Source organism: Sprattus sprattus (genome assembly GCF_963457725.1).
Source record: "Sprattus sprattus genome assembly, chromosome: 4".
In the NCBI taxonomy this organism is placed as follows: domain Eukaryota; kingdom Metazoa; phylum Chordata; class Actinopteri; order Clupeiformes; family Clupeidae; genus Sprattus; species Sprattus sprattus.
Window position 1 is genome coordinate 17,487,713 of NC_137923.1, and position 25,526 is coordinate 17,513,238.

Genomic DNA, 25,526 nt, shown 5'->3' on the forward strand with positions numbered 1-25,526 from the left:
ATTGTTGTTGAGCACAAGACAACCACATCATGTTGACATGCTGTAACATTATCCCCCTTTTCCAGTCTCTCTCGACATGACCTCTATCTCTCTATCTCTACCATCTAATATCTGTTTTCTTTTTAGTTTTTATTTCTATTAAATGATGCAAGACTTTTTGATTTCGTTTCGCTGCCCTTACGTATAATATCATATAAGTGAAACCACAAAAGTTTGGCACCAACCAGCAATCTTTTTGGAAGCTTCCAGTCTGACTTTGGATAACTTGTCTTCCAGCATGGTGATCGCCTCCTGCTGCTCCATCACCTGAATCACTGAGAACACAGAGGATAGTACAAATAGATACAGTAAACTGAAGAAGTACTGAAAGTAAACTTTAGTAGTACTCGAACTGATACGGCATTGATGGCTTCTTGTTTTAAATGCCATTGTTTTACAGTAAAGAGTAGAAGTAAACAGTAAGAGAAGTACAAATTCTTAAAGTTGCATTTTTGATTTTCAGTTTTAAAATGTAAGTTTTCACACATGCAGGCCTCACATACTTGCTTTGATCTTTTCTGCTTCTTCACCTTGCAGGTCAACAATCCTTTCATACAGCTCGGCCTCTAGCTCTGTTAAGAGGACCAGAGTTCATTAAGAGGAATTATCTGTCTGAATGTCCCCCCTCAACGTATTATAATTTTCTCTATAACAATTTTTTCTTACCAGCAATATGTTTCAAATAATCTGCATTGTCCTCTTGCTTTGATGCAGCTCTTTCTCGTATAACAGCAATGAGCTCTTTTACTAAACGAGAATGAATATTAAAAACTTGTGAGGATAAACATCTGAAGTATGTATGAAACTGGGTCATTATTTCTAATGCACTCTGTTTCGCTGATGAGTTATTCATTTAAGACCTGATAGCTGTATTGCATGCGGAGATACAGCAGTTCTATGAAATATCTATGTACCTACAGCATACATACACATCCTAACAATATTATTCTGATACTATTATTACCATTAGACATTAGATTAGATTCAAATGTAAAGTAAAAAAGGTGAAAACATTTTATTTTAATGTTTAGTTTTAAGGTGTGCCAGGGACAGCTTCTTGACAGGAACACATTTGACACATACTTTTTACATTCTTCACTGAAATTGTATTGCGGCAGAATACCCCTGGGACTTCTGAGTCTATACAATATGTGTAGTGTGTGGGGGTTACCATAATGCCACGAGTGTTGGGACTGTTTTGTGTTTGTTATCGTTCAGGTTATGTATCCCTTTTGTGTCTAGTAAGTATTTTGTGGACAGACAAACAAGAACTAACACAGGCATACTGTGTGTGTTATTTCTTGTGTGTCTGTCCACAGTAAATGAGACCATCAGTGTGAATGATGGTGTGCCCTTCAGCTGTGCCTTCTTTGTTAAGTTCATAATCATAATCAATGTGTTGAAGCCAAAGAAAGCCCACCTTTGTTTGTTTGCTACAGTTATTATGAAAATTCTGGGGATGTCAAAATGCGTGGAACTCACTTTGCGTGGAAGCTGGAGTATTTGCTCCGAGTTTCTCCAGTTCTTCAATTTTCATCTTCAATTCCTTATTCAGTTCTAGGTAAGCACATGTTGAAATTTTAAAGAGGGAATATTATGCTCATTTTCAACGTTCATAACTTAAATGTTTTGGGGGTCTACTAGAATAGATTTACATGCTTCAATGTACCAAAAACACATTCTGTTTGTCATACTGTACACCTATTTACCCTCTGTCTTAAACGCTCTGTAAAGGCCATGCCCACTGACGGTGTCTGGCGCATGTCAAAGTTTAGAACAGGTCCATAGAAATGACTTGATTTTCAATTAAATCCACATATTTTTACCGTCTTCAACAATTTGAGCCAACTTCTGTGGCACTAAGGGTTAAAGCATGACTCTTCTTTCCTTAGCAACCATTGCCACTAGTATACAAAACTAACCAGCGTTACCCTTCTTAGAGCAAATATTTAGCTAAGAAAGAGGATGACTCAATGGTGTAGTAATATGGATCTAAAATAAGATATGGAAATAAGTTGGGTTTTTCGCCGTTTTTCAAGGCGTTTCAGGCAGCTGAGAAAGTGTTTTCTGTTGGAGTGTTACTCCCTCTGGCATGAACTCTGAACTTTGTGACCTTTACATGCACAAAAAGCTATATAACACAGTGAATGAAAAGACAGAAATGGGTCCTCTTTAACACCATTAGAAGGTCCAATGATATTTTTTAAGCGTCTAAGCTGCATTGTTTGGGAGAGAGCTTTCTGGAACCTTCACCTGTCTTATCTCCAGTCTGACTCTCTATCTGCCTCTTCAGCCTTGCAATTTCACTGCTCAACATGTTGATCCTGAAAACTGAGAAAAGGAGTATTAAAATGATGCAGTCCATAAATATAAGGATTAACACTTTATATTTCATTTCATTTGTATTTTTTTTTTTTTGCATGAAAATGAGCTGGCAAAATTGGACAGCACTGTCTTTGCCATACTTAATTTTGGGATGTCTCCAATTTCATTCATGTTCTTCTCAAACTTTGTCTTCAGATCTGTGTGGCAGAAGTGAGAATTACAATAATAAAGTGTGAGAATCCATGTAAACAGGCATTATAACAAACAAATCAGGCAAAAGAGGGCCGCTGGGACTTATCACCTGTGTGTTGTTGCTTGAGTGTTGCACAGCTGTCCTCTATTTCCTTGATGGTTGTCTCCAGGGCTGAGTCGAAAGGAGGGCAGAAACAGAAAAACAGAGTGTTGGTGCCGTACCTGAGCCATTCTTAAGGAGATGACTCCTAAATGTCTTGGGATGCTCAAGAGGGATTTTTTAATTAGCTCATTTTTTATTATAAGAATACTTCTAGATGTTTTTAAGAAATATATATTGTTCTGGTACATTTGCGTGGGTAATGTATAGCTAGTATACATTGGAGCCAATACCAGGGTGGCTGTGTGTTTCCGAGTAGCCTGCCTGCAGCATACCTTTAATTTTGATTTGCAGTTGGTTATTGTCCTCCACCTTGACTTTCAGGTTTTCTCTTAGGGCTGTGCAAATAAAACACATTTTTATGGACAGCTCACTCACCCTTGTTCCACTTTATCATTGCTACAGACTTCTCAAAATCACAGTATATGTTCAAACTTAGGAGCGCCTAAGAACAAAATTCTTACCCTTAATTATGGCAGCTGAGGTCTCTTCAAAGTTTTTGGACCCAGATATAACGGTGTTCATTTTACTCTCCATAGCAACCAGCTTCAGAACTGATCAAGACAAGAGACAAATCTCTTTCAATACAGGTCTGTGTACAAGAAGTCTATTGTGCTGCAAATGTGTGCTTGTTCTGCTCTATTGATTGAATTCATATAATTGTCAGCGAGAGGATTTTTATCTAGGCAGAATTGTTTTAAGCCCTTTTTCTCGTTACAAATTCAAACCGTAAGTTGCTTACGTAGATCTCCATTTTCGTTGTCCAGACTTGTCAATCTTTCTCTGCTGATTTGCAGTTGTTTTTTCTTCTCCGTCAGACGTTCCTCCAGCTCTGCCAAATGCACATTTTGTTTGCATGTGGACCACCAAATACAACAAGTACATACCAGCATTGGTATTGGCACGGAATTCAGCAGTAACCCCCTCAGTGACACAAACTAAAAAAAGCAAGGCACCTTTGATTTGGTCCTCTTCGGCCTGTTTTGTCCTAGTTAATTCCAACTCGAGTTTATTGGCTTCAGCCACCAATTCTGCAATCTTCTCCTCTGGAAATTCAAAATGAGGCCATCAAATCAATACATAAAATACAATACATCAATAAGCTACTACATGTAATATCCTGTATATTAGAATATGATATTTTAATAAATACATTTCTTATTGTGCATGTACGTAGTAGTCATATATGTAACCTTGAAGTATCAACACAAACATAAGATATTTGGGAGAATCTAAGACATTTGATTTTTTAACATCTGCTTTTCCACAATCCACAATTTACTTACTCAAAGCATTGACTCCACAGTCTTTTACTTTCAGCTCATTGATCTCTTTGTACTTCAGGTCCAGTTGTCTCTGAAGCTCTGAAACATTGAAGAGCAAAGGTTGATTCCAAACAGAGCACATATTGTTACAATATTAAATTGCAGTTTCTGTCTTTTAATACAATCCCTCTTATCCACTGGGTTATCAGTCACAGGGTCAAAACATTAAAATATACAGTGAAACTTGTTGACTGATTTCAGGTACGATTTGTCTGTGAATGATCATATATATATATAAAAAAAAACACACATGTCAGTCACTAACACATGCATTCTCTCTGTCAGTTTTATGTAGTGAACCATACATTTACACTTCCATCACGTATGAGCACAAGGCAATACAGTAGCCATGGGCGGGAGTAATGCATTACAAAATGTATTTGCATTACATGCAAAAATGTATAATGTATTACATGCAAAAATGTATAATGCATTACATGCAAAAATGTATAATGCATTACAAAAATGTATTAAAAAATGTATTTACAACCACTTGCTTAGTTTCTCATTTCTAGCGGGCTTAACAAATGTGTTTCAAAGTAAATAAGAAGTCATTAGCATTATGATGACTTTTCCCAGACAGTAGTGAGTAAGGAAATCAGATTACATTTTAAGAGAAGTAAGTGTAGTGAACTGTAGTGTAGTAGAATAAAAGCCACTTTAAAGGTGTGGTCCCCTGCTCTAGCTGTCCACTCTGTTTGCTGTCGAGCTTAACTATCAACAACCTTTTCCCAGAATCACTGACCTAGCCTTTAATATTATCAGCAACAAATGATTTGCCAATCACCGACACCATGTGACTTGTTCACTGCCTTTTCCGTCTTCCTCTCTCTGTTCTCCTCTGTTCTATACAGGTGGCACCCACCTTTTATCTTTTTGGAGGACTCTACTTTAGTTTTTGATATTCTGTTCTGCAAAGAGGTCAAATCCTCTTCCATGGACATTATCTTGATCACTGAAAGAGAATTCAACTTTAATTACACTTAAACGTCAATTTGTTATGTGTTCTACTTGGAGTCTGCACAGTGGGATTGAATACAGGAATATGTGCACATGATACTGGTGTGCATGAATGTATTTTTGACGCACAAAGGCTGTCTCTTTAGTATACTTACACAGTTTTGTTCTTTCAGCTTCTTCTCCCTTGAGCAGAGCAATCCTCTCATTCAGCTCATTCTCTAGTGCTGTAAGAAAGACAAAAACATACTGTGGGTTTGACAAAGTCTTTGGTTCAAATGCTGATTAACCCTTTATTAAACATACTACCATTTATTACTTTTGTGATACAGTATTTGCTGTCTTACCATCAATCCGTTGCAGATATATGTCATTGTTTTCCTGTTCTATTTCCTTCCTTCTCTGTATCATGATAGTCAAGATGTTCTTGACTGGAAGAGAACACAGGGAAGTTGTCCAGCATTTATTGCATATGGTGTTCAAGGGTATGTATTTGTTTAAAGAATGGATAAAACATACTGTTTTTGGAGTCCTTTCTATTACTCAATCCCAGTTGATTTTCCAGTTCTTCCAGTTCTTTGGTTTTCCTCTGCAGCTCTGTCTCCAGCACTGAGAACAGACAAACATATTTATTTAAAGGGAGCGATACAACTTAGAAGGTAATATTCTTTTATAGAATTGAACAACTCCTACTCACCAGTCGTATCACCTGTCACCCCTTCTATATTTTCCTGCAGTGTCTCAATTTCCAGAATCAACATGTTCATCCTAAAAACTGAAGGTGCAAAACATTGCTCAAGACATATATACTGTACGTATCTGCTGATCATGCATATATGAAGTATTTTCATTCATTGGATATTGATTTACTACAGATTATAATAAACACAAATAGGTGTACATATACAATGCAAACTTATTTAAATAAAGTTGCCATTAAACCATATTAGAGAAATATTAAAAAGGTATCTGTTTGATTTAGACAGTAGCAGATACATACTCAGTTCCGAGTTCTTATCAACTTTCGTTAATGTTTGGTCAAACTCTGTCTTCAGCTCTGTGACAGAGAAAAAAACACATCAGACAAGTGGTAAAAGGCCTATCAAAGTCATTATACAAGCAAAAGGACTAAACGACAAACTAAAGACAAACCTGTGTTCACTTAATATCACTTTCCAGTTCATTTTTACATTCAGTTTTTTCTGTACCTTTTCAGTGTCTCCACATTGACTTTCATTCTTTTCTTTCAAAAACCCATTAAAATAGATGGAATTTTACACTTTTCATCACTTTTAGATGCTTTCTTTTGAAGTGTTCCAATTATATTAATAGGGTTGTCAAAATAACATGGTATTTTCAATCAATTCATTATAAAACTTTTACACTAATTGTATAAACTGCTAAGCCTTTGCCATATTGGATGGATTGGAATAGTGGCCAGTCTGCGTTACAGAACAAGTGTATATTTTCCCACTCCTTGCTTTTGATGGGGAGCAAGCATTTTCGAAATGGCAAATTCCAGAACTTCAAAATACCCAAAGGTAATTTGTAAAATATTTCAAAACATATTTGTAAGAACAAACTGTTACTTGACTAAACTAAAGTATATTAAAAAAACACTGCATCTGACCAAGGCGAAGCAAAGTTAGAAGACACAGGTTTTTTAAGTTCACAAGCTAACCAGATGTAATCAGTGGTTTAGTTGTTTGTGTAGTCTGACATTACGTAAGTTTGTTAACTCGCTAGGTTTAGACAAACGATGAGATGGGTTAATCAGGAATAAATTAAAGGTTTTTTTCATTAAATAAAATCCATTGAAGTATCTGTTGTTTGCCATTATTGTGTGGTGAACATCACACTGCCCAGGCTGGTTTACTTGGTCACCTCACCTCAATGGCAAATCTATCAGATTTTTCACAAATTAAAATATGACATTTAGAGTAAATGAATCACAAAGCATGTAATGAATACATATTTTTCAAATTGCGTATATGTATTGTCATATAATAATGTATTCTGGGATAAAATCTCATCTGGTGCCCAATTTGAAAAAAGTTCCCCCAGAAGCCTTATTTGAAGCACTTCCATTTCTAATTGTGATTAAAACCCCTTTATCAGTTTTCATGCCAGATTAGTGCTTTTATCATAAATTGCACAATCGTTATGGAAATGTAAGTTAAACTGCTCCACTTTAAAGTGAAGATGAGCAACTGGACGATAATGCATGCAGACAACATGCTATTCTACTTCTAGACAGTGCAAACACCAGTGACAATCAAGAGCCAATACAAAAAATGCTTCTCACCCCAGAATGTGTCATTAAGGTGACTGCACTGATTCATTATTGTCTTCTCATTGGTCTTCAGGTCTAGATCAAGGAGCGAGAGGATGACGTGTTGGTAACAAACACACTATGTATGATATGACACAGTGCAGAGTATCATCCTTTAGCAGTGTATGACCTCACCTGTTATGATGTGGATCAGTTTGCTCTTCTCTTCTTTGCAGACGATGAGCTCCGTCTTTAGACCTGGAGGAGTTGGTAGTGGAGTGTGAGCTCATTTGTGATACCAGTAAAAGCTGATTGATATGCCCAGCATGTGCTGTAGTATATGACGGGGTATATTCCTCACCTCTAATTTCAACATGCAGAACTTGCTTTTCAGTAACCGCCTTATTCACTATAGCCGTCATTTCTGTTTGCAGGTTAATGATTTTAAGGACTGTAAAAAGATTGGAAGGATGAGTTTGCACAGGATATTTGTGTGGATGTGTATGTGTGTGATGCATAATTTAAATGCCTGTTCATTATTTAATTTCAAAGACTATTGTTTTAATTTTAAAGGCATTTTGTAAAAAATGGCTCCACTAACCACACACTCCCTTCCAAGTAACTGAGAGCAGCCTGGTGACAATATTACGTTAGCAAAACATGTTTTATGCTGATGACAGTAAGCCACAAACCCTTCTCAGCATTTTCCCCCTCCACTGTCTTCAGTTTTGCAATGGCGTCCTGTAGCTGGTGAGTTATCTTCTTAAGTTCCTCCTCCAACGCTGAAATAATCCCAGTGTGATGCAAAAGCAGATAAGAGGAATCAATCAGTTTCAGACATCCTCTTTCAATTCGCTTAGTTTTTTTCTTTATGTTTCTTAGTAAGTGTAGACATCATGTACTCTCAGTTTAGATCTGTAATTACCTGCTATTGTAGCACCATGAGTCTTCTTGTAAGTTGACAGGTCGGTCTGTGATTTTGAGATCTCTAGCGTCAATGTTTCTATCCGTGCAGCTACAGGGTAAGAGGCAACATCAAAATGAATTACTTTGCTCCAGACCACACCCGGTATTTAAATGGAATAATATTGGAAATCAATCAAAACTGTGGACACTGGGCTTTCCCAGCTAAATTAATTGTAGAAATGTGACATTTTCAAGTTCAGTGAAATGAATAAGCTCTTGTACATTACACACACGTGACCCGTGATATACGTGATAGCCTTGTTAAGAGGCAGAAAATGCTCTGTGTGTCCAGGATTATACTGATTTGCTAAGAACTAAGAGCTAAGAAGAACCCTCAAATAGTTGATACTGTTCCCCAACACTTTCAGATTGGAATATCATTTAATTCAACAAGATGTGTGTGTCCCCTGACAGCAAATTGGTGAATTAAGACAGAATTTTGAATTTAAGTGACATACCCAGTTTTTCACACTTGGATCTCTCTACCTCAAGCTGTTTCTCTTTGTCTTCCACTGTCTTCTGAAGGACTGAAACAAACAGGGATTTTCATATTAGACCCTTACTTTGGTAATAGAAAACATGACTAGAAATGTGACTTGTGTGACACACATATTGTGACTTACGAATTCAGTACAGAAATGGTTAGGTACAGATATACTACGCACACAGCTGATTATAATCTGTTATTATGATTATTTCAGTACATCAGATGGAGCCTGAACTGACTGAGGCAAACCTGAGGCAAATCAGGCTGAGATTGTTGGCAATGACATCTGTGTGAGTGGTAACAGGTGAGCATCATGTGAAGGCTAATGGATTTCAGGGTGATTAAAATGAATGCATTTGTGATGCATGCTTACCTTCGATCTTCGTTGTATACTCGTGTTTCAGAAATGCTATCTGTTTGGTTAACATAGCCTCAGTTCCCTTCTGGACATAGATTTGTACGACTGAGAGGGGAAAAAAAATGTATTAGATTGAGATATATTCTAATAAAAAATGAATAAGTTGCTAGTAGGGTTATTTTTCATTCCTTGTTTACTTCCTAGCCAGGCCTAAAAAAAAAGAAGAAAACAAATGCATAGAAGATGGCCCACAAGAGAGAATAGATATCAGGGATTCTTGAGACAAGGGACAAAATGGGTTTTTAATTTCTAAAAATAAAAAGTTGATTTTTCCTAAATATATTTATATATCATAGTTGTCCCAGGTGTTGGCCTTTTGATGCTGTTGAAATACAATCTCCCAGGTTTAACATTTTTAACCATTTTGTCATGTTTGCCGGACAAGCCTGGGATTTTGTCAACACCATAAGACACCAAGAAACATTAAAAAAATGTATTTTGAATAAACTTATAGCAGTATTTTGACTTTTGGAGGTTATTTTAAGTTGTGTTATTCTATCCATGTTTTTAAACAAATACATTTACTTTAAAATATTTATATGATCAAGCTGCCGATTATTATAACTAGGGAAATATACATTTACAAATGTATGTTTTATTCTCAAAAACAAACAATGAGAGTCAGAAATACAGGTTTTACAAATTTATTTAGGAAATGCAGTGTTTTTATTGAGATAATCTGAGACAATGTAATAAAATGTCTTTTTAACAACAAACATGAAGAGAAAACCCATCTTATGGAGTTGACGCACGAAACAGAAATTATGATATTCATGAAATGTTAAATACACATAAGATATATTATTAAAATAGGAAGTAATGACACTACAATAGTAATGTATAAAATTTAATTAAATGGGCAAATGGTACATTTAAGTCCATTTTTGTCAACACCATAAGGTAAGTTGTCAACACCATAAGACAAAATGTCTTATGGTGTTGACGTCTAATGGAGTCTAATGGAGTCTTATGGTGTTGACGAAATCTTCTATTTTTCATCATAACATGTGATTTCTTTGCAGAAGCCATCTTGTTTTTCACTAGCTGCATATGGCCTCAACAATAAAGTTAGATTACACTTTTATTTCTTAATAAAATCACATAAACCTTGAATTTTATCGTCCACGGTGTTGACACTCTATGGTTGTGACATAGCTGGTTTTATAAAAGAAGATAATTCAGGAAAAAATTAGAAATATTTACTAACCAGAGCAGTGGCCTCATGGCATGTCCACCAAACAGGAAGTGGAAAAGGGGTCCTTAGAGAGTGAGTTGGCCAATATAATGCCTGATTTTTTGCATTTTTAGAAAAATCTTATGGTGTTGACAGAAACTCCGGACACAATTTCAATCACGTAAAAAGTACATAAATATATTTTTTAAGTAGTAAATTTCTATACAGTTTGAATAATTACTTAAAATACATGATCACAGTAGCTATTGTGTTTGTTTTATTTTATTTAAAACTATTGTTTAAGTATTGTAAAGTCATGAATCTTCCTTTCGGACAAGGGTATTTTTAGGTTCAGGCAGCACACTAGGTGATGTAAAATAATAAAACATTTGTAAAAAACATTAATTAACGTTTTGTGGCAAAATAAGCTCTTGTTTTATTGTTTGATCTAATTATTTCACATTTTTTAAACACATTTTAAGAATTACAATGAGTTTTATCTCACGGACATGTTTTGTCCCTCATCTCAAGAATCCCTGATATATGATCCCAAACTTATGTAATACAGAATGTATTTAATGCATTACAGATTATAAAAACTCAAATACTGAGGAGTATTTTCACTCACCGAGTTGGTTATTCTCATCAGTCTTGGTCTTCAGCTGACCCATAAGCTTGTCTACCAGTGCCTGAAACTCTGTGTGCAGGAAAAATAACATTTAAAATAAACGTCAAAATCAATTCCAACCTAGCTTTCAAACCGTCATAAAAGCAGACAAATATTAACATTTATCTTATCCTTTTAGGAATTTCTTCTATGTCAAAGGCCAGTGTCTGAACAGGATGCTTCAAATAACACTAAGAAACACTAGGGTTTATGTGAAGCATCAATGCTGATTTCCACACAATTCCCCTCAAGGATCAATGGGTGAGTGACTGACTCACTCTGTCTATCGATCTTCTGATCTATCTATTTATCTATCTGACTATCCGAAATACAACCCCATCTACTGAAGTTGGAAACAATTCTGTTTCATATTTCCTGCTTTCTGACAGGAACCATAAGAGCACAGGCACTCACCATTCATGCGCTGTAAATGCTTGTCTGTGGTTTCATCAGTCTCCTTGTTTATTTTTTGTATGACTTCGACAATCATTGTGACTGAAAATACAGCAGGAGTGGCACATTACAACTCTTCGTTACAGTGAACTCTCCGTTATGTGAATATATACAGAGACAATTTTAACATTTTGGCGCTGAAGAAATACAATAGAATTTAATTTAATTTAATTTAATATATACAGGCTTTTGTATCATTTTGTGTAAAATTCGTCCAAAATAACTCACTCTCTTTATATCCAGGGACATTGGTCGTTTTTCTCTTCAAATCTTCCAGCTCTTGGAGCTTTTCTTTCAGCAGCTTCTCCAACTCTGCAAGGTAGCATTCCAGTTAAGCCAAGGTTGGATCACTGATGACTTTATGAAGTTAAAGTCAGAGCCTATTCATACACTTACCTGCAACGTTGTCAGGCTTGCGAGCAATCCTTGTCCGAAGGTTTTGAATGTCAATCGTCAACTTATTGGTCTGAAATACTACAAACATCAAAGCTATTACACACTTTTCTATCATTTTAGAAAATACATTAAAAAAACACTAAAATGACTTGTCTTGCCTTTCACCACTTCTTCATGACTTACTGAATGAATAGCTGTCGTTGACCTTCTTCATCAGTTCATCTGTTTTTTTCTCAATTTCTAAAAAATTAAAATACCCTTACTATGAGACAGGATTACACAGGTGGGTGTTAACCCATACAAATCTTTCCAATACACCATGCAAATATATTTGCTTGCAAAGAGGAGAAATCCAGACTCCCTCACCATCATATTTGTCCTGTAGTCCAGAGCAATCTTTATTTTCTCTCTCCAGAGCTTAAAGGAGTTTAAAAAACAACATTTGTAATAATCTGGTTAATCAAAATGAAAAATACATTTTAATAATCTGATTAATTGAATGAAATAATTAATAGCCAGATTAAAATACTACGTTTAAAGTTAATTATCTGTATTAGTTCTGTTGTTTTTTCCCCCTTGAAAAGCAGTTCGTTTGTGATCTCTCAGAGCAAAATATTACCTTTGTTCTTTTCTTCGATTTCAGAGGTTTCTTTCCTCAGGATTTCTAGCTGTCTTTCCAACTCTGAGTGGAATTAAACTTAAATTAATTAAAAATGAAAAGACTTACAACTCATTTTACTGGATGATTCTGGAAGTTTGGAAACACCACCTTACTTTTCACAGATATAAGGTATAATGTTTGTGTAAATTTGATATGATCGAACTTGTATTAACAATGCCAAAAAACAAGCTAGTTATTTGATATGTTACAGTGATCATGACCTAAGTGGTTATGCATATTAAGTCTACACAACAAGCAGTGAACCTTTCTGATTTAAGGAACTTACTGGTTATTTTGGAAGCTAACACCTGGTCTTTCTCATAGGCATTAATCTCTGTATCCTTGAGTTTTGCCAGCAACTCAGTTATGCGGATCACTGAAAGCAATGAAAATATGCCCTGATGAGTTTCATCATGGTAAAAAAGACTGGCTGTTTAAATGTTTCAGGTAATGTAGCTGGTTGGTTGACATTCTATACTCACAAAGTTCTCCATTCGTCTTATCAATGATCTTCATCTCTTTGGCTTTGTCCTTCAGCTCTCTCTCCTTCACCTCCAGCTGCTTCCTTAGGTCTTATGGAGTGAGACAAAAACGAAAATGCAGCTGTTTAATTACAGGCTTCAGCAACTACTGTATCCTCAGCGTTCAGAATTAGCCTTGCATTTACATTTATGCATTTAAAAGTTTTTTTTTAATCTGGAGTGACCTGCTGTTCAGATATTGTACCCATTTCATGAGAATATGTGTTTTCTGGAACACATAACCTCAGTGTTATGAACCCCTTGCTTTTTCAGCTAAAGTCCATAAAAACAAAACTTCAACAAAAATTCAGTTACCTTCAATGTGTCCACTTGTTGTAGTTTTTAGATTTTCAATTTTTTTGTTCAGTTTCTCAATTTGACTCTGCAGAGCTGTAATCTCTTTCCCTGTGAATTGAATGAGAGGATGAGTGCAACATGACACCAACACTGAAAACAACAGTGATAACAAAATATCTGTGTCTGTATGTCTTAGCAAATCCAACCTCACCAGGTCGGTAAATAGAAGAGCTGGCCATAGTTAATATTGATTTGGTTTATTGATATTAATTATGATCAGACTCACCAAGTTTGGAAATGTCTTTGTCCTTTTCTGCCACTTCTGACTTCTTAGAGCTGAGCTCCTGCTTCATAGTTTCCAGTCTGTTGATTAAGCCTGTGACAGATTCATGTTGTTATGGAACAGTATCTTGTCCTCAAGCCAACAGGTAAAGAGCTATCAAAATCGTTCCATTGAAAGACATTGTCTACATTATACTAACAAAGTCAAGATCTAAGGTTCCAAAATCAATTAATGGCAGCTTCCAAACAAATCTTTTTGCATCAAGTCGCGATTACAAAAGTATTGATTTTTCTATGATCTGTTCTGTGTGCCATAAAAAACACGCCACATAAGAGTGCATTAAAACATACCTGTGAGTTCCTCTTTATATTTCTCACTGATAATGACTTGCATTCTTTTGATCTTGGTCTGGTCTGTCTGAGCTGCCAAGATAGTCAGCACTGAAAGAAAATGTGAGGATAATGTGAGATGCTAAAACAGTTTACACAACTCTATTGTCAATTTTCTACATTTAGATTAAAACAGTTGCTGTTGTTCTGTGAATCTTCATACTTTGGGGAAACTGTACATGTCCAATTATATTCAAAATAAACTTACATAGCTTGCTACTGGTGGTGTCCTTAAGGCTAACAATCAGGTGATTCAGTTCATCCTGGCGGTCTGTGGAAAGGCAAACAATGTCACCAAAGCTCCAGATCAAACTTAACAACACAGACTGTGTAAGTCATGAATAGATTCGGAGGCCATTACCGTAAATGTGGCTCAGGGTAGTCTCGCTCTCAACGCCGGTTTGTAGCTCCCAGATCTCCATCAGAAGTGAGACTATTTTCACTGCTGCAAAATTAAATTCAGTTCTATGTTATTCAGGTCATTTTAATTGAGAAATCATATAGACACAATAGCCATATATCCAAGATTGAAACAAAACTATCACAGACCTTCTTGGGAACCTTCCAAGCCTCCCTCAGTTATCTCTTTAACCTTGTGTTTGAATTCTTTCTCTTTCTCCTTCAGTTGCCATGTGAGTTCTGTGGGGAGGAAGATCACTGTCAACATGCAGCCTTAACTGAGTGCTTTCTTTCAGCAGCAGTGGTTTTGAGATGTAATAACGTGACTTTGTCATGAAACATTATCAACCTGGTCAGTCACTGAAAATAAAAAACCCACCGGCGATCTTCAAGGCAGATTTTTCAGCGAAAATGCTCATCTTGATCTGTTGCATGTTGAAATTGATTGAAATCAGCTCCAGGACTGAAAAAAGACGGGTAGTCTTAATGAGCTGTCTAACCTTTGTGTTTAAATATGATACAGGTGTTTGTTTGTGTTTGCACATTGTTAGTAAGCATTTTAAATGTATGTGAGTTCTGAGCATAATGCTTCACTCACGTGGCTTCAGGTCACCCGTCACTTTCCGTATTGCCTCTGCCAGTGACTGCTGCAGCTCTACAGACAAGTAAAGGCATCACATGAACTTACAGATGGTGACACAATATATATCCATTAAGGTATCCGTTCATCTTCTTTACCTGGCAACCAGACCCTTTTATACTGAACCACACACAAGTTATCACTTTCTGCATCCGATTCATCTTATGTTCATTCATTTTCAGTCTTGTGTGTCTGGAGTAAGGTCCGAGCTACTTGTACATCTACTTAAAGTACCTTCATATCGTCAATTTAAGCTCCAATTCAGATGTATGAAATTTGAAGCAGCTAGAGAAACACAACACACACACACACAAACTCCACGACTTGACAAAAGCATTTCAGTTTCCCTCGCACACCCTCCCTCCACACACACACACACACACACACACACACACACACACACACACACACACACTCACAGTCACACACACACACACACACACACACACACACACACACACACACACACACACACACACACACACACACACACACTAACACACACATTCCCATACTAATATGCTCTTAGGCTTAGGCTTTAGGTGACTGAGATACCCCACCTTTGATTTTATCCAGTAGGCCTGAGCATTCATAAGACATGTCTTGGAGTTGCTGCTGAAGCCCTGAAGAGGAGTACAAAAGGTGTGTCAGGTATACTCTCAGTTTTTCATGGCTCAGGTGCTGTGGGGACAGAAGTCGGATTCTAGCTCAAAGCTATAATCACCACATGCAGTGCATCAGTAGGCTAGGTTGTAAGGTTTATTGCATTGTCTCAAATTCCATCAAGTAAGTAAAGACAAATTAACCAAACTATGCTTACTTTTATTCTTGGCTTCAAGATTTAGGATCTCCTTCTCTTTGGCTGTCAGTTGCTTCTGGAGATCTATTTCACCCAACAACAAAAAAAATCTTATTATTATTTATAATAATCCAAACAGACACACACAAACACACACACACAAATGCAAAAATAAATTCATGTTGCAGTAGCCTCTTTTGAGGATAAGAATCAAACCATGAATGAATACAAATGTTTAACACTAATGTACTGTATATGGACAGAAAACTCAATCAAAAAACCTTTATTGTGGCGCTAAGGAAACCTGAAGACTGGCACAGAAAATAAGTTAAACAAAGTCTACATACCAGCAAAAATGGTTTCTGTTCCAGAGCATTCAGCTGTTTGCACCTCGCTGATCTGGAACTGGTGTGTGATAACCTTCACAACTGAAAGGATGAAAAAATGTTGTAATGAAATATTTGCCAGACTTAGATTCAGACTCTTCTCATGTATAATTACAGTTTTTTTCCATTAAGTTTACCTGTTGTATCAATACCACAAACACTTTTCCCAAACACTTACCACAGTAGGCTTTAGAGACACACACTTCCGCATATCAGTTAACACAACTCATGCTGCCGCAACATTAGCACATGTTCTCTCTCAGAGTACAATGACCTAAAAAACACTAACAACTTAAAGCATTGCCAATTGCATATATAACATGTTGCCGTGTCCTCCAGTTCGGCATAGATTAGTGTAGTGTTGCATTGACAAAAGAGAAAAAACACACACAGACAAACACTTCATTGGACTACAGTAATAAAGTTTGTAATATTACAGTAAACATATCATTCTAAAATGCTGCAATATGTTTCATTTCAGCCATATGCTAAAATTGCACGTGTTACTGCACTATAAAGGCTTAATACATTACAACAAAAAGGCATGAATATGCTATGCATTTCCAATGCAGTAAATTACATACATCAACACAAGATCGAGTCTACCAAAGTACTGTAATACCACTAGAAGTTTGCTATAGCCCTACAGTAATGCTGATCCAATCTGTTCTCTGCATTTGGTGTCAAACTTGTACATGGTTTACGGTAAAATTCTTCTTTGCATTGCATCTTGGAACTACGTCAATCCAAGCCAAGTATCTAAAGACAGTGTTCATATGTCGGTTTGCCTCTCACAATAGATGTCACAATTGAGTGTGGCAAAATGACTGTAATTGCAGTTTTCAATCACTGTCTTTCACTAGTAGCCTATGACTTATAGAGCAGTACTGTTATAGTGGAAACAACTCTTCAGGAACAGTTACATCTATGATTGCCTTCTGTAGACTCTATTTCTATTAGAGATAGTAAGAAGTCTAAATAATCTAAATGAACTTTCTGCTAAAATAAGAATAATTTTTCTTATTCAAGCATAACTTTATTTGTCTGTACAAATACAGCATCTTTCCATCTACAGCGATCTAAATTACTGTAAGTTAGGTTTTGAACTGAAATGTAACTGTTTTGAACAGAGTATCTAAACATCGTCAAAAAAAATCCTGTAGTTGCAAAGCGTTTTTCTGGTAGTGATCATTGACAGGGACAGCTATCCATGAATTTTTGAAGAAGGTGTCATTAACTGTCAAGTATCCACAGTTTGGTTCACATGGTCTACTGGTATGATAGATGTGTTAAGTGTTTTGGGAATGTGTACATGGTATTGATACAAGAGTTAAAATTGGAAAAAAACTGTACAAAAACAACTCACTGAGATCATAGTCAGCCCTTTGGACCTCCTGGAGCTCCGTGACTTTTTCCTTTAACAAGTCCTTCTTGTTCTGTATGGCCCTCTCCAACTCTGATAGACACAATACACAAAATAAAATCAAAATGTTTAGTTTAGATAGTTCACAAGGTGTTTCGCCTTAATTACAATTGACATGTGTTAAACTGAAGGTGAGTTATTTAAAACACAGGCTGGTCTAATTGTACCTTTGATCTGGGCAGCTATTTTCTTCTGTTGGGCCTCTATGTTGCTCTCTATCACACGCACCTCTTTCTCGATTATAATAGTTTGTGCAGCTGACAAAAGAAAAAAAAACAAAATCTTTCAATGAAAATGACAATTCAATCTTTTAATGAAAAAGACAAAGGCAGCTGACTTAAACTGCCTTTAGCTTGGCTTTGGCCCAGATCCGGTGGTAGTCATCTGCAGACTAATAGGCTGTTCCTTTACTTACATGCAGAGGATTGAGAGGATTCACGCAGGTGTTTCAGCTCACTGTTTTTCTCTCTCAGCAGTTTTTGAAGTTCTGTTTTTACACACACACAAACACACAAACACACACACACACACACACACACACACACACACACACACACACACACACACACAATATTAGTTACTCATAGGAAAAGATGTTAAATTCCTCATACTGTCGGTTTGGGACTTCCCACAGCAGCCAAACCTGTCACATTAAGTACTCAAGCCGAAGTAACCTAAGAATTAGTACACCAGGGCACCCCAGGATTACAAACCCAGATTAGGGTAAGGGAGTTAAATGTAATTCAAACTTTTAGGCACCTAAACATCTCTTCAGGCCTCTTCACTTAATAATGGTTCATTCACATTCACTTTCTCCAAGTAGTTTGAGAGTACCTCAGCCATAACTCATTGGCTCACTTTTTCAGGAACCTTAGACAACTTATTTGAACGATTGTCCTCGAAAACCAAAATCCAACAGAAACATTGATTTAGCTACACAACCTCTAACACCTTTCTTCACTGGTCTTGTGTGTACTTGTTCCCTCATTTCTGCTACCAGTTCAGGATACTTTAGCCTCCTCCTCTCAAAGGCTTCCTCAATCTCATCTTCAAAGGGAATCATTAAAGTAAACAGTGTGCTCTCACTCGGAGTACAACACAGTGTGGAACTTGAAGTTGCCTTTCAAACTCAGCCAGCCATCTCCATTCCTGCCCTTTGCCAGTGCTGTTTGTACATGCTTGATGTCCACTTTCCTGCCCCTCTAGCACAAAACAAATTCTTCTAAGCTCACCTCAACTCGTTTATTCTCAAACAAACACACTAATGATTTATAAACCTGATCATGTCTCCACGGCAGCGACCCTGGGTCAAGAGTTTCAGAGTTTTACAACCAGACAGAATATGTTTCAATGAGCCAACATCCACACACAATTTGCGGCTTCTGTCTTCATACACCCACTCTGACTGAGGTGAGTCCTGCCGCGCACTGAGTCATGCTATAATTTGGTTTGAGAGGTTCTTAATAGGAAAATTGCATGACTTTGGTCTGATTATAGAGGTATGACATGGGAGTGAGTGGCAAAACTGAGAACAGGTCTGAGAACATGTTCATAGGGAGCACATTGCACAGTTTATCCACTACCACTCCTCCACTTCTGTTTGCCTTAGGAGTGGAAAATGACAAGGTGGCACCTAAGACATTTCATAGCTGCCTTATTCATGATTCTCTCAAATTTCTTCACCTCTGAAATAGCAACTTCTCACACAGTCAAAAGCCACCTTCTGGGTAGTAAAAGCCCAAACTACAAGCACCACAATTTCAATATACCAGAGAAGGTAAATTGCCTGGTAAGACACACTTTTCACACTGGCACCATACAAGTACATCGTTTTATCCCTCTTGAACCACGATAGTAATAGTGACTTACTAATTAAGAATTACGAACAGATCTTACAAAATTGTAAACTATTTAAAAGATCAATTCTGGCAATCACTTACGACAGTGAACACAAGAAAGATCTTTTCAGGAGAACAGAAAGACGGTACTCACCAGCAACTTTATCCTTAGACTGTTGTTTTAATGTTTGTATCCTGATGTACGTTTGCAGAATATCATCTTGCACTGTGATGATCTGTGTAACTGAAGCCAAGAAACAAACATTGACTTTATTGAAAAGAAAGATTCTGAGTGTAACAATTTGAGTGTAACAATAGCCAGCCAGCACAGAACTGTTTAGTGGGAAAACCCCATTCCTCCTTACTAGCATGACCGCCTCCCATATGGAGATGGCGAGTTTGAGTCTGGTGTGGGACTGTACTGTCAGACAACACATGTTGAGGTAGGCCTGTTGGCCCACTTAATGTGACATCAGTATGTCTAAAGCTGAGATGGACCAAAAGACATGCAATAGGAGCATCCAGGATTTCTACATGCAGTTTAATAGCAATTAGATGGTCACTTCTGGCGGCCATATGAATACTATAGCCTCAGTAGCTGGAACTACACATGAGAGTATTTATGGTCACCCATTATAGAACCCTCATTACTGCCGCCCTCCAGTTGCCTCAGCTTCTCCTCCAGTTCTGCTCTCAATGCTGTTGAAAAACAAAAGGATCAACATGGATGAGTAAAAACCTTCATAAAACCAGTTAATTAATAAGCATGAGCTAATTCATTATTTGATTATATGAGGCAAGCCTTTGTCACACACTTCTGCCTGGTAATCTGCGCTCTGTGTTTTCTCACCACAGTTTCTGTGGCTGGTACAGAGAGACTCACATTGTTCAAAAAGCCAACCAGCAACTACCATTACTCTTCCGTATTATGTGTTGAGGAACACAAGACATTCTGGTGCTCTTGAACATCAAAGTAAGATGATGATGATAACCTTGATCAGTACTTCAGCATAGGCTACTCAACAAACTCATTTCATATGATTCTTCAGGTTGATAACTATGCTTCTAAGAAACAGCTTCAAGTTGAACTTAGAGATTTGTAAACTAAATTATACTTTTACAGTGATACCTCTTTAGAAATCTGTAGTTGTACACAAGACAGTATTTTCTATGCAGCATACCAGCTATTTTATCTGATAGGTCCTCCTCATCAGTCTCTCTGCTCTCCAGCTCACGAATCTTCTCCTGCAGCGTCACTATTTGTATAACTGCGGAGAAGGACAAAAATTACTAATCAAGGCCATTATTCTGTGCCATTACAGACAATGACAGACACAACAGACGTAAAAGCTGCTTAAATGACATGTGACACCCTGACATTTAGCAACTATAGCTGGGTTTCTATCCAACTCACTTAAAAGAAGAAATGGGAAGGAAACCTGCCTTCTTCAGGTGTATGGAGGGAACTACTTGTTGTTGTATGTACTAGGACTATGTTGGGTGTAGGTCCTTTACTGAACCAGATTGAGGGGCAGATGTACTAACATGTTAGAGCGCATTTTAGGCGTTATTTCGTTACAGCGTGCGCCAAAAAACATGGCATGGTATGTACCAATAGACCACAATGGCTAAAACCGCATGTTGTCTGCTGCTTGAGCACAGAATAACAGTTTGCACTTTTCTGAATGCTTATGCATTCGTGTGTGGGTCGCAGGAAAGGTGGGAGTTTTGGGCATAATTATGGGACGAGAAGTGCAAGAAGTGACTGATTTCGTATTCCGTTGTTGTATAAAAAATGAGGGGAGGACATTGCAAGTCTATTTTGCGGTGAAAACCTCCCCCATTTTTAAAAGCAGGTGTAATCCAGATAGCGCATTAGATCAATAAGAGAATGAATGAAATAAACTTCCAGAAACAATGCAATCAGTATTCTGAGGACCAGTTTTTGCTAATTTGTACCATGTTAAAGCAACCCTTTGATTTTGTTTGCTTAAATATCGCTTTTTCACTTCATCCACTTCCCTACGTGTAGATGCCTGCTTCATTATTGAACATGTTTCTTATAGCATATAGAAGAGAGGCGTGGAGTCACCCCTCACTAGCACTCACTTGGGCCTTATCAGCAATCAGAAATGTGTGACCTGTTATTCCAGGTGTGCTGGCCCAGGTGTGCTGACCCAGGTGGGGGTGACCTTAAAGCCATTAAATTATATAAAACCTTGATAACGGGTTACATTGGGAGAGGACTATGTAGGAGCACAGATATTTTCATTGAGTGTGTTTGCTCATGCAGGCTTAATAAAGCTGTGCCCTCTGCACTGCTGAACTGTGGGGTTCTGGGTCTCCAGCCAAAAGTCTGACGACGCAGATAAATAGATAGTTTGCGCCTATTATCATTATTTGCACATGCCGGTGGTCGCTGCGTAGAGACAATGAGCAATTCTTTATGACTGGTGGTGTAGTTCATTGTGTTAAACTGATGGTTTACTTACTCAGCTTAGAGGCTCCACCTGCGGCTATGAGCTCCTGTTCAGCCAGTCTAAGTTTCTCCTTCGTTTCCCTGAGTTTATTTCTTAATTCTACGAGACAAAGAAACTTGGTCAGTTGATGGTGGTACGCATTTTAAAAACAAGTGTTAACAGGGCCATTGAGTCGTCTCCACTTTAACTCTTATTACATCTGATTGACATCTGGCTGTGTGGTATTTGTCATTGGGCAACTACTGTACCTGAAATCTCTTTAAAAAAATAGGGAAAAAAGAGAAATACCAGTAAGCACAGTTGTATCCTTCTCTTTGGAGATCTTTGTCTCCAGGTCCTTGTACTCGGTGTACTTTAACAGGGCTCGGAGAGCTGGGAGGGGTTAAGGAGAAGAGGCGTAAGGCATTCAGTGGCAATAATGAGAAATGAGGTGGTGTAGGCTACTGATGGGGGCATGGTCACACAACTGGCATACAAAGTAAGAGTCATCTCATTTAGCAAAGCAGGAGGATGGAAGCTACAATACACCAGTGTCAAACCCTCTGGGTAGTTTATCATTTCTCTTAATTTGTTTTAAATCTACTGAACTTACTTAACTTAGCAGTGGAGAGCGTTTTGGCGTCCATTTGATTTATCCAGCCACTTATCTTGACCTGCATTTCTGTAAGATACAAACAATGGGTAAAAACATTTAAAAAGTCATAATCGTTGTGTTATGTGGTTAGTAGCGGTTTGTGGCACAGGCGACATACGCAATTGCCTAGAGTTCCAGTGCATGAGGGGCACAAGGTGAAGAGGAGAAACTTCCTTGCATTCTAGGGGGAAAGGGGGAGGTTGAATGACCTCTCATACAACCTGCTATCTGTAAATAACTGAATAAATAACTATTCAGTAACTTTTCGGTAAACCCCACTCCTCCTTACTAGCACACTGGACCCCTTCCAATTTGCCTACCGCAAGAATAGGAGTACGGAGGATGCCATCTCCACGGCACTACACTCTGCCCTTTCCCACCTGGACAATAACAATAGCTCTGTGAGGATACTGTTCATTGACTTTAGTTCAGCTTTCAACACTGTCATCCCCTCCAAACTGATCACGAAACTCAGTCACCTGGGTATCAACACTTCCCTCTGCAACTGGATACTGGACTTTCTAATCAACAGACCCCAGTCTGTTAGGATAGAGAACCACACCTCCTCAACCCACATCCTGAACGAAGGCGTGCCACAGGGCTGCGTGCTAAGTCCTCTCCTCCCTCTTCACCTACGACTGCACACCTGTACATGGCTCTAATACCATTGCCAAGTTTGCTGACAATACAACGGTGATTGGCTTATTCAGCGACAACGATGGATCGGCCTACAGAGAAGAGGTCCAGCACCTGGCGGGTGTGGTGCGCCGACAACAACTTGGCTCTCAACACCATGAAGACCAAAGAGCTAATTGTGGACTTAAGGAAGAAAGATGGCACACACACCCCCATCCATATCAACAGGATGGAGGTTGAGCGTGTTGCCAGCTTCAAGTTCCTGGGTGTCCACACCCTGAGGACCTCTCTTGGACTCTTAACACCTCATAGTCAAGAAGGCACACCAGCGTCTCTTTTTCCTGAGGAGACTGAAGAAGGTCCATCTGTCTCCTCAGATTCTGGAGATATTCTACCGCTGTACCATTGAGAGCATTCTTACAAACTGCATCTCAGTATGGTCCAGCAGCTGCTCTGTTGCCGATTGAAAAAGACTGCAGAGGGTGGTGAAAACTGCCCAACGCATCACCGGTACGACTCTCCCAACCATTGAGGCTGTCCAGACCAAGAGATGTCTGCGGAGAGCGCACAGCATCCTCAAGGACAGCTCACACCCCAGCCACAGACTGTTTGCCCTCCTCCCCTCTGAGAGGCGCTACAGGGTCCTCCGTTCCCGTTCCAGCAGGTTCAAGAACAGGTTCAAGAACAGCTTTATCCCTGCGGCTGTCACCCTACTGAACTCTGCTCCACGGGGATAGCCCCCCCCCCCCCCACCCCCACACACACCTCCCCCTGAGACTGTACTTCCCCCCTCCACCCTGGCTTGACTGCCACACACCCTTCTCCAGCCACTGAACATTTGCACTGTACATTTGCACCCCCCCCCCCTCCACCCTGGCTTGATTGCCACACACCCTCCTCCAACCACTGAACATTTGCAAGTATGTCTTTTTTATCCCACTTTTTACTGTATATACCACTTTTTTACTTAATTAACTGTACTTACAATCCCACTGTTTACTGTATTACTGTATCAACTGTACTTACACCTTACAATACTTACTAATCATTATATTTCTACTACCTCATTCACTTCTCTTCACTTATTACTACCACTAATACTTACACCTGCACTTTAAATATATCATATCTACACTTCCTACCTCAATTGCTGCTAGTCCCAATTCTGTTCATATTTTATACCTATCTCTTTATAGCTTATTTGTTCACTTATTCCACTTTACATATGCACAAACTCTGCACTTGTATTGCTATTTTGCTCTTCTGGTTGGATGCTAAACTGCATTTCGTTGTCTCAGTACTTGTACTCTGTGCAATGACAATAAAGTTGACTCCAATTTAATCCAAAAAATGACCGCCTCCCATATGGGGGTGGTGACTTCCAGTGTGGTGTTGGACTGTAGCCTACTGCAAGGCAACACATGAGATTACATGAGAGGTCACAACGGCTTTCGTTTATCCTAAACTTTAACCTCCAGCATATTTCAACTGGCTTCACAGATTCATAAAAAAAACATTTTCCACACAATAACACCAGTCCAACTAAAGTCCAACTTAAATGTTAAATGTCCTTTTACAGTGTAGCCTACTTCTGTCGGTAAATTAATGAACAATAGTCAATGTACTACGTCTACATTTTATTAACCCTAACTCTAAAATTAAGAATTGGGCTTAAAGCTCACCCTGTCATTCATGTACAAACAACATGTCATAACTTAAAAAGTACATACATATGTTTTAAGCCCTGTCCTGTCTCCTAGTTCGTTATCCGTGTGTTGTCATGTGTGCTTTGGTTTTGTGTTCGTTTACATTTTGTCTCCTCGTGTCTGACTCACCAACAATTCGAAGGGCAAGCAGCCCTTCAACTCGCCTATTATTCACGATCTCATTCCTGAGTTCCCTCTTCGTGTCGAAAACGTCTTTTTCTGAGGAAAAGACAATATTGTAGTTAGGCTACATGGTTAATCTCCGCAGAAACTCATGATGGTATAATGGTGGATCGATAACACGTACCCAATTCTTTGATTTTGGTTGTCTGCGTCTGGATGGTAATTCCCATGGTCTTTGCCTTATCATCCAAACCTTATAGTCAAGTGAGGCATTGGTCAGAATAATAAGTAGCGTAACGCTGAATCTAACAGCAACAAAACTGGACTTTTGTATCTGGTATGTCATTGTCAGTGTTATAGCAATTAACGCAGCATTTTGTTAGTTTAGCCATTGTCAAACAGCGTCTGATCATGACACCAATGTCAAGATTCAATTCAGGAAATACACATGAGTAACATGATGGTATATTTTATAATGCA

At 38.1% G+C, this 25,526-nt stretch overlaps 1 protein-coding gene across 1 annotated transcript in view; it reads right to left on the reverse strand.

Annotated features, from left to right (window-relative positions):
* LOC308363391 (uncharacterized protein) overlaps positions 1-25,526 on the reverse strand; it is a gene marked incomplete at its 5' end in the record, with an annotated part of 83,694 nt that overhangs the window by 12,363 nt on the left and 45,805 nt on the right. The window contains 56 exons of the mRNA XM_080836202.1: positions 225-314; positions 543-611; positions 706-786; positions 1,522-1,596; positions 2,293-2,370; positions 2,505-2,561; positions 2,666-2,728; positions 2,992-3,054; positions 3,181-3,270; positions 3,459-3,548; positions 3,673-3,762; positions 4,003-4,080; positions 4,907-4,996; positions 5,157-5,225; positions 5,346-5,429; positions 5,518-5,607; positions 5,696-5,773; positions 5,999-6,055; positions 7,304-7,366; positions 7,466-7,528; positions 7,632-7,721; positions 7,963-8,052; positions 8,196-8,285; positions 8,695-8,763; positions 9,097-9,186; positions 10,944-11,012; positions 11,397-11,477; positions 11,664-11,747; positions 11,832-11,909; positions 12,015-12,071; positions 12,198-12,248; positions 12,451-12,513; positions 12,779-12,868; positions 12,975-13,064; positions 13,329-13,418; positions 13,597-13,686; positions 13,944-14,033; positions 14,191-14,253; positions 14,344-14,427; positions 14,532-14,621; positions 14,761-14,844; positions 14,980-15,036; positions 15,582-15,644; positions 15,842-15,904; positions 16,168-16,248; positions 17,573-17,662; positions 17,797-17,886; positions 18,045-18,116; positions 19,622-19,711; positions 20,098-20,166; positions 20,649-20,735; positions 21,960-22,046; positions 22,236-22,319; positions 22,540-22,608; positions 25,053-25,142; positions 25,231-25,299. Coding sequence (XP_080692328.1) covers positions 225-314; positions 543-611; positions 706-786; positions 1,522-1,596; positions 2,293-2,370; positions 2,505-2,561; positions 2,666-2,728; positions 2,992-3,054; positions 3,181-3,270; positions 3,459-3,548; positions 3,673-3,762; positions 4,003-4,080; positions 4,907-4,996; positions 5,157-5,225; positions 5,346-5,429; positions 5,518-5,607; positions 5,696-5,773; positions 5,999-6,055; positions 7,304-7,366; positions 7,466-7,528; positions 7,632-7,721; positions 7,963-8,052; positions 8,196-8,285; positions 8,695-8,763; positions 9,097-9,186; positions 10,944-11,012; positions 11,397-11,477; positions 11,664-11,747; positions 11,832-11,909; positions 12,015-12,071; positions 12,198-12,248; positions 12,451-12,513; positions 12,779-12,868; positions 12,975-13,064; positions 13,329-13,418; positions 13,597-13,686; positions 13,944-14,033; positions 14,191-14,253; positions 14,344-14,427; positions 14,532-14,621; positions 14,761-14,844; positions 14,980-15,036; positions 15,582-15,644; positions 15,842-15,904; positions 16,168-16,248; positions 17,573-17,662; positions 17,797-17,886; positions 18,045-18,116; positions 19,622-19,711; positions 20,098-20,166; positions 20,649-20,735; positions 21,960-22,046; positions 22,236-22,319; positions 22,540-22,608; positions 25,053-25,142; positions 25,231-25,299 — 4,362 coding nt within the window. The remainder of the gene's footprint in view (positions 1-224; positions 315-542; positions 612-705; positions 787-1,521; positions 1,597-2,292; positions 2,371-2,504; positions 2,562-2,665; positions 2,729-2,991; positions 3,055-3,180; positions 3,271-3,458; positions 3,549-3,672; positions 3,763-4,002; positions 4,081-4,906; positions 4,997-5,156; positions 5,226-5,345; positions 5,430-5,517; positions 5,608-5,695; positions 5,774-5,998; positions 6,056-7,303; positions 7,367-7,465; positions 7,529-7,631; positions 7,722-7,962; positions 8,053-8,195; positions 8,286-8,694; positions 8,764-9,096; positions 9,187-10,943; positions 11,013-11,396; positions 11,478-11,663; positions 11,748-11,831; positions 11,910-12,014; positions 12,072-12,197; positions 12,249-12,450; positions 12,514-12,778; positions 12,869-12,974; positions 13,065-13,328; positions 13,419-13,596; positions 13,687-13,943; positions 14,034-14,190; positions 14,254-14,343; positions 14,428-14,531; positions 14,622-14,760; positions 14,845-14,979; positions 15,037-15,581; positions 15,645-15,841; positions 15,905-16,167; positions 16,249-17,572; positions 17,663-17,796; positions 17,887-18,044; positions 18,117-19,621; positions 19,712-20,097; positions 20,167-20,648; positions 20,736-21,959; positions 22,047-22,235; positions 22,320-22,539; positions 22,609-25,052; positions 25,143-25,230; positions 25,300-25,526) is intronic.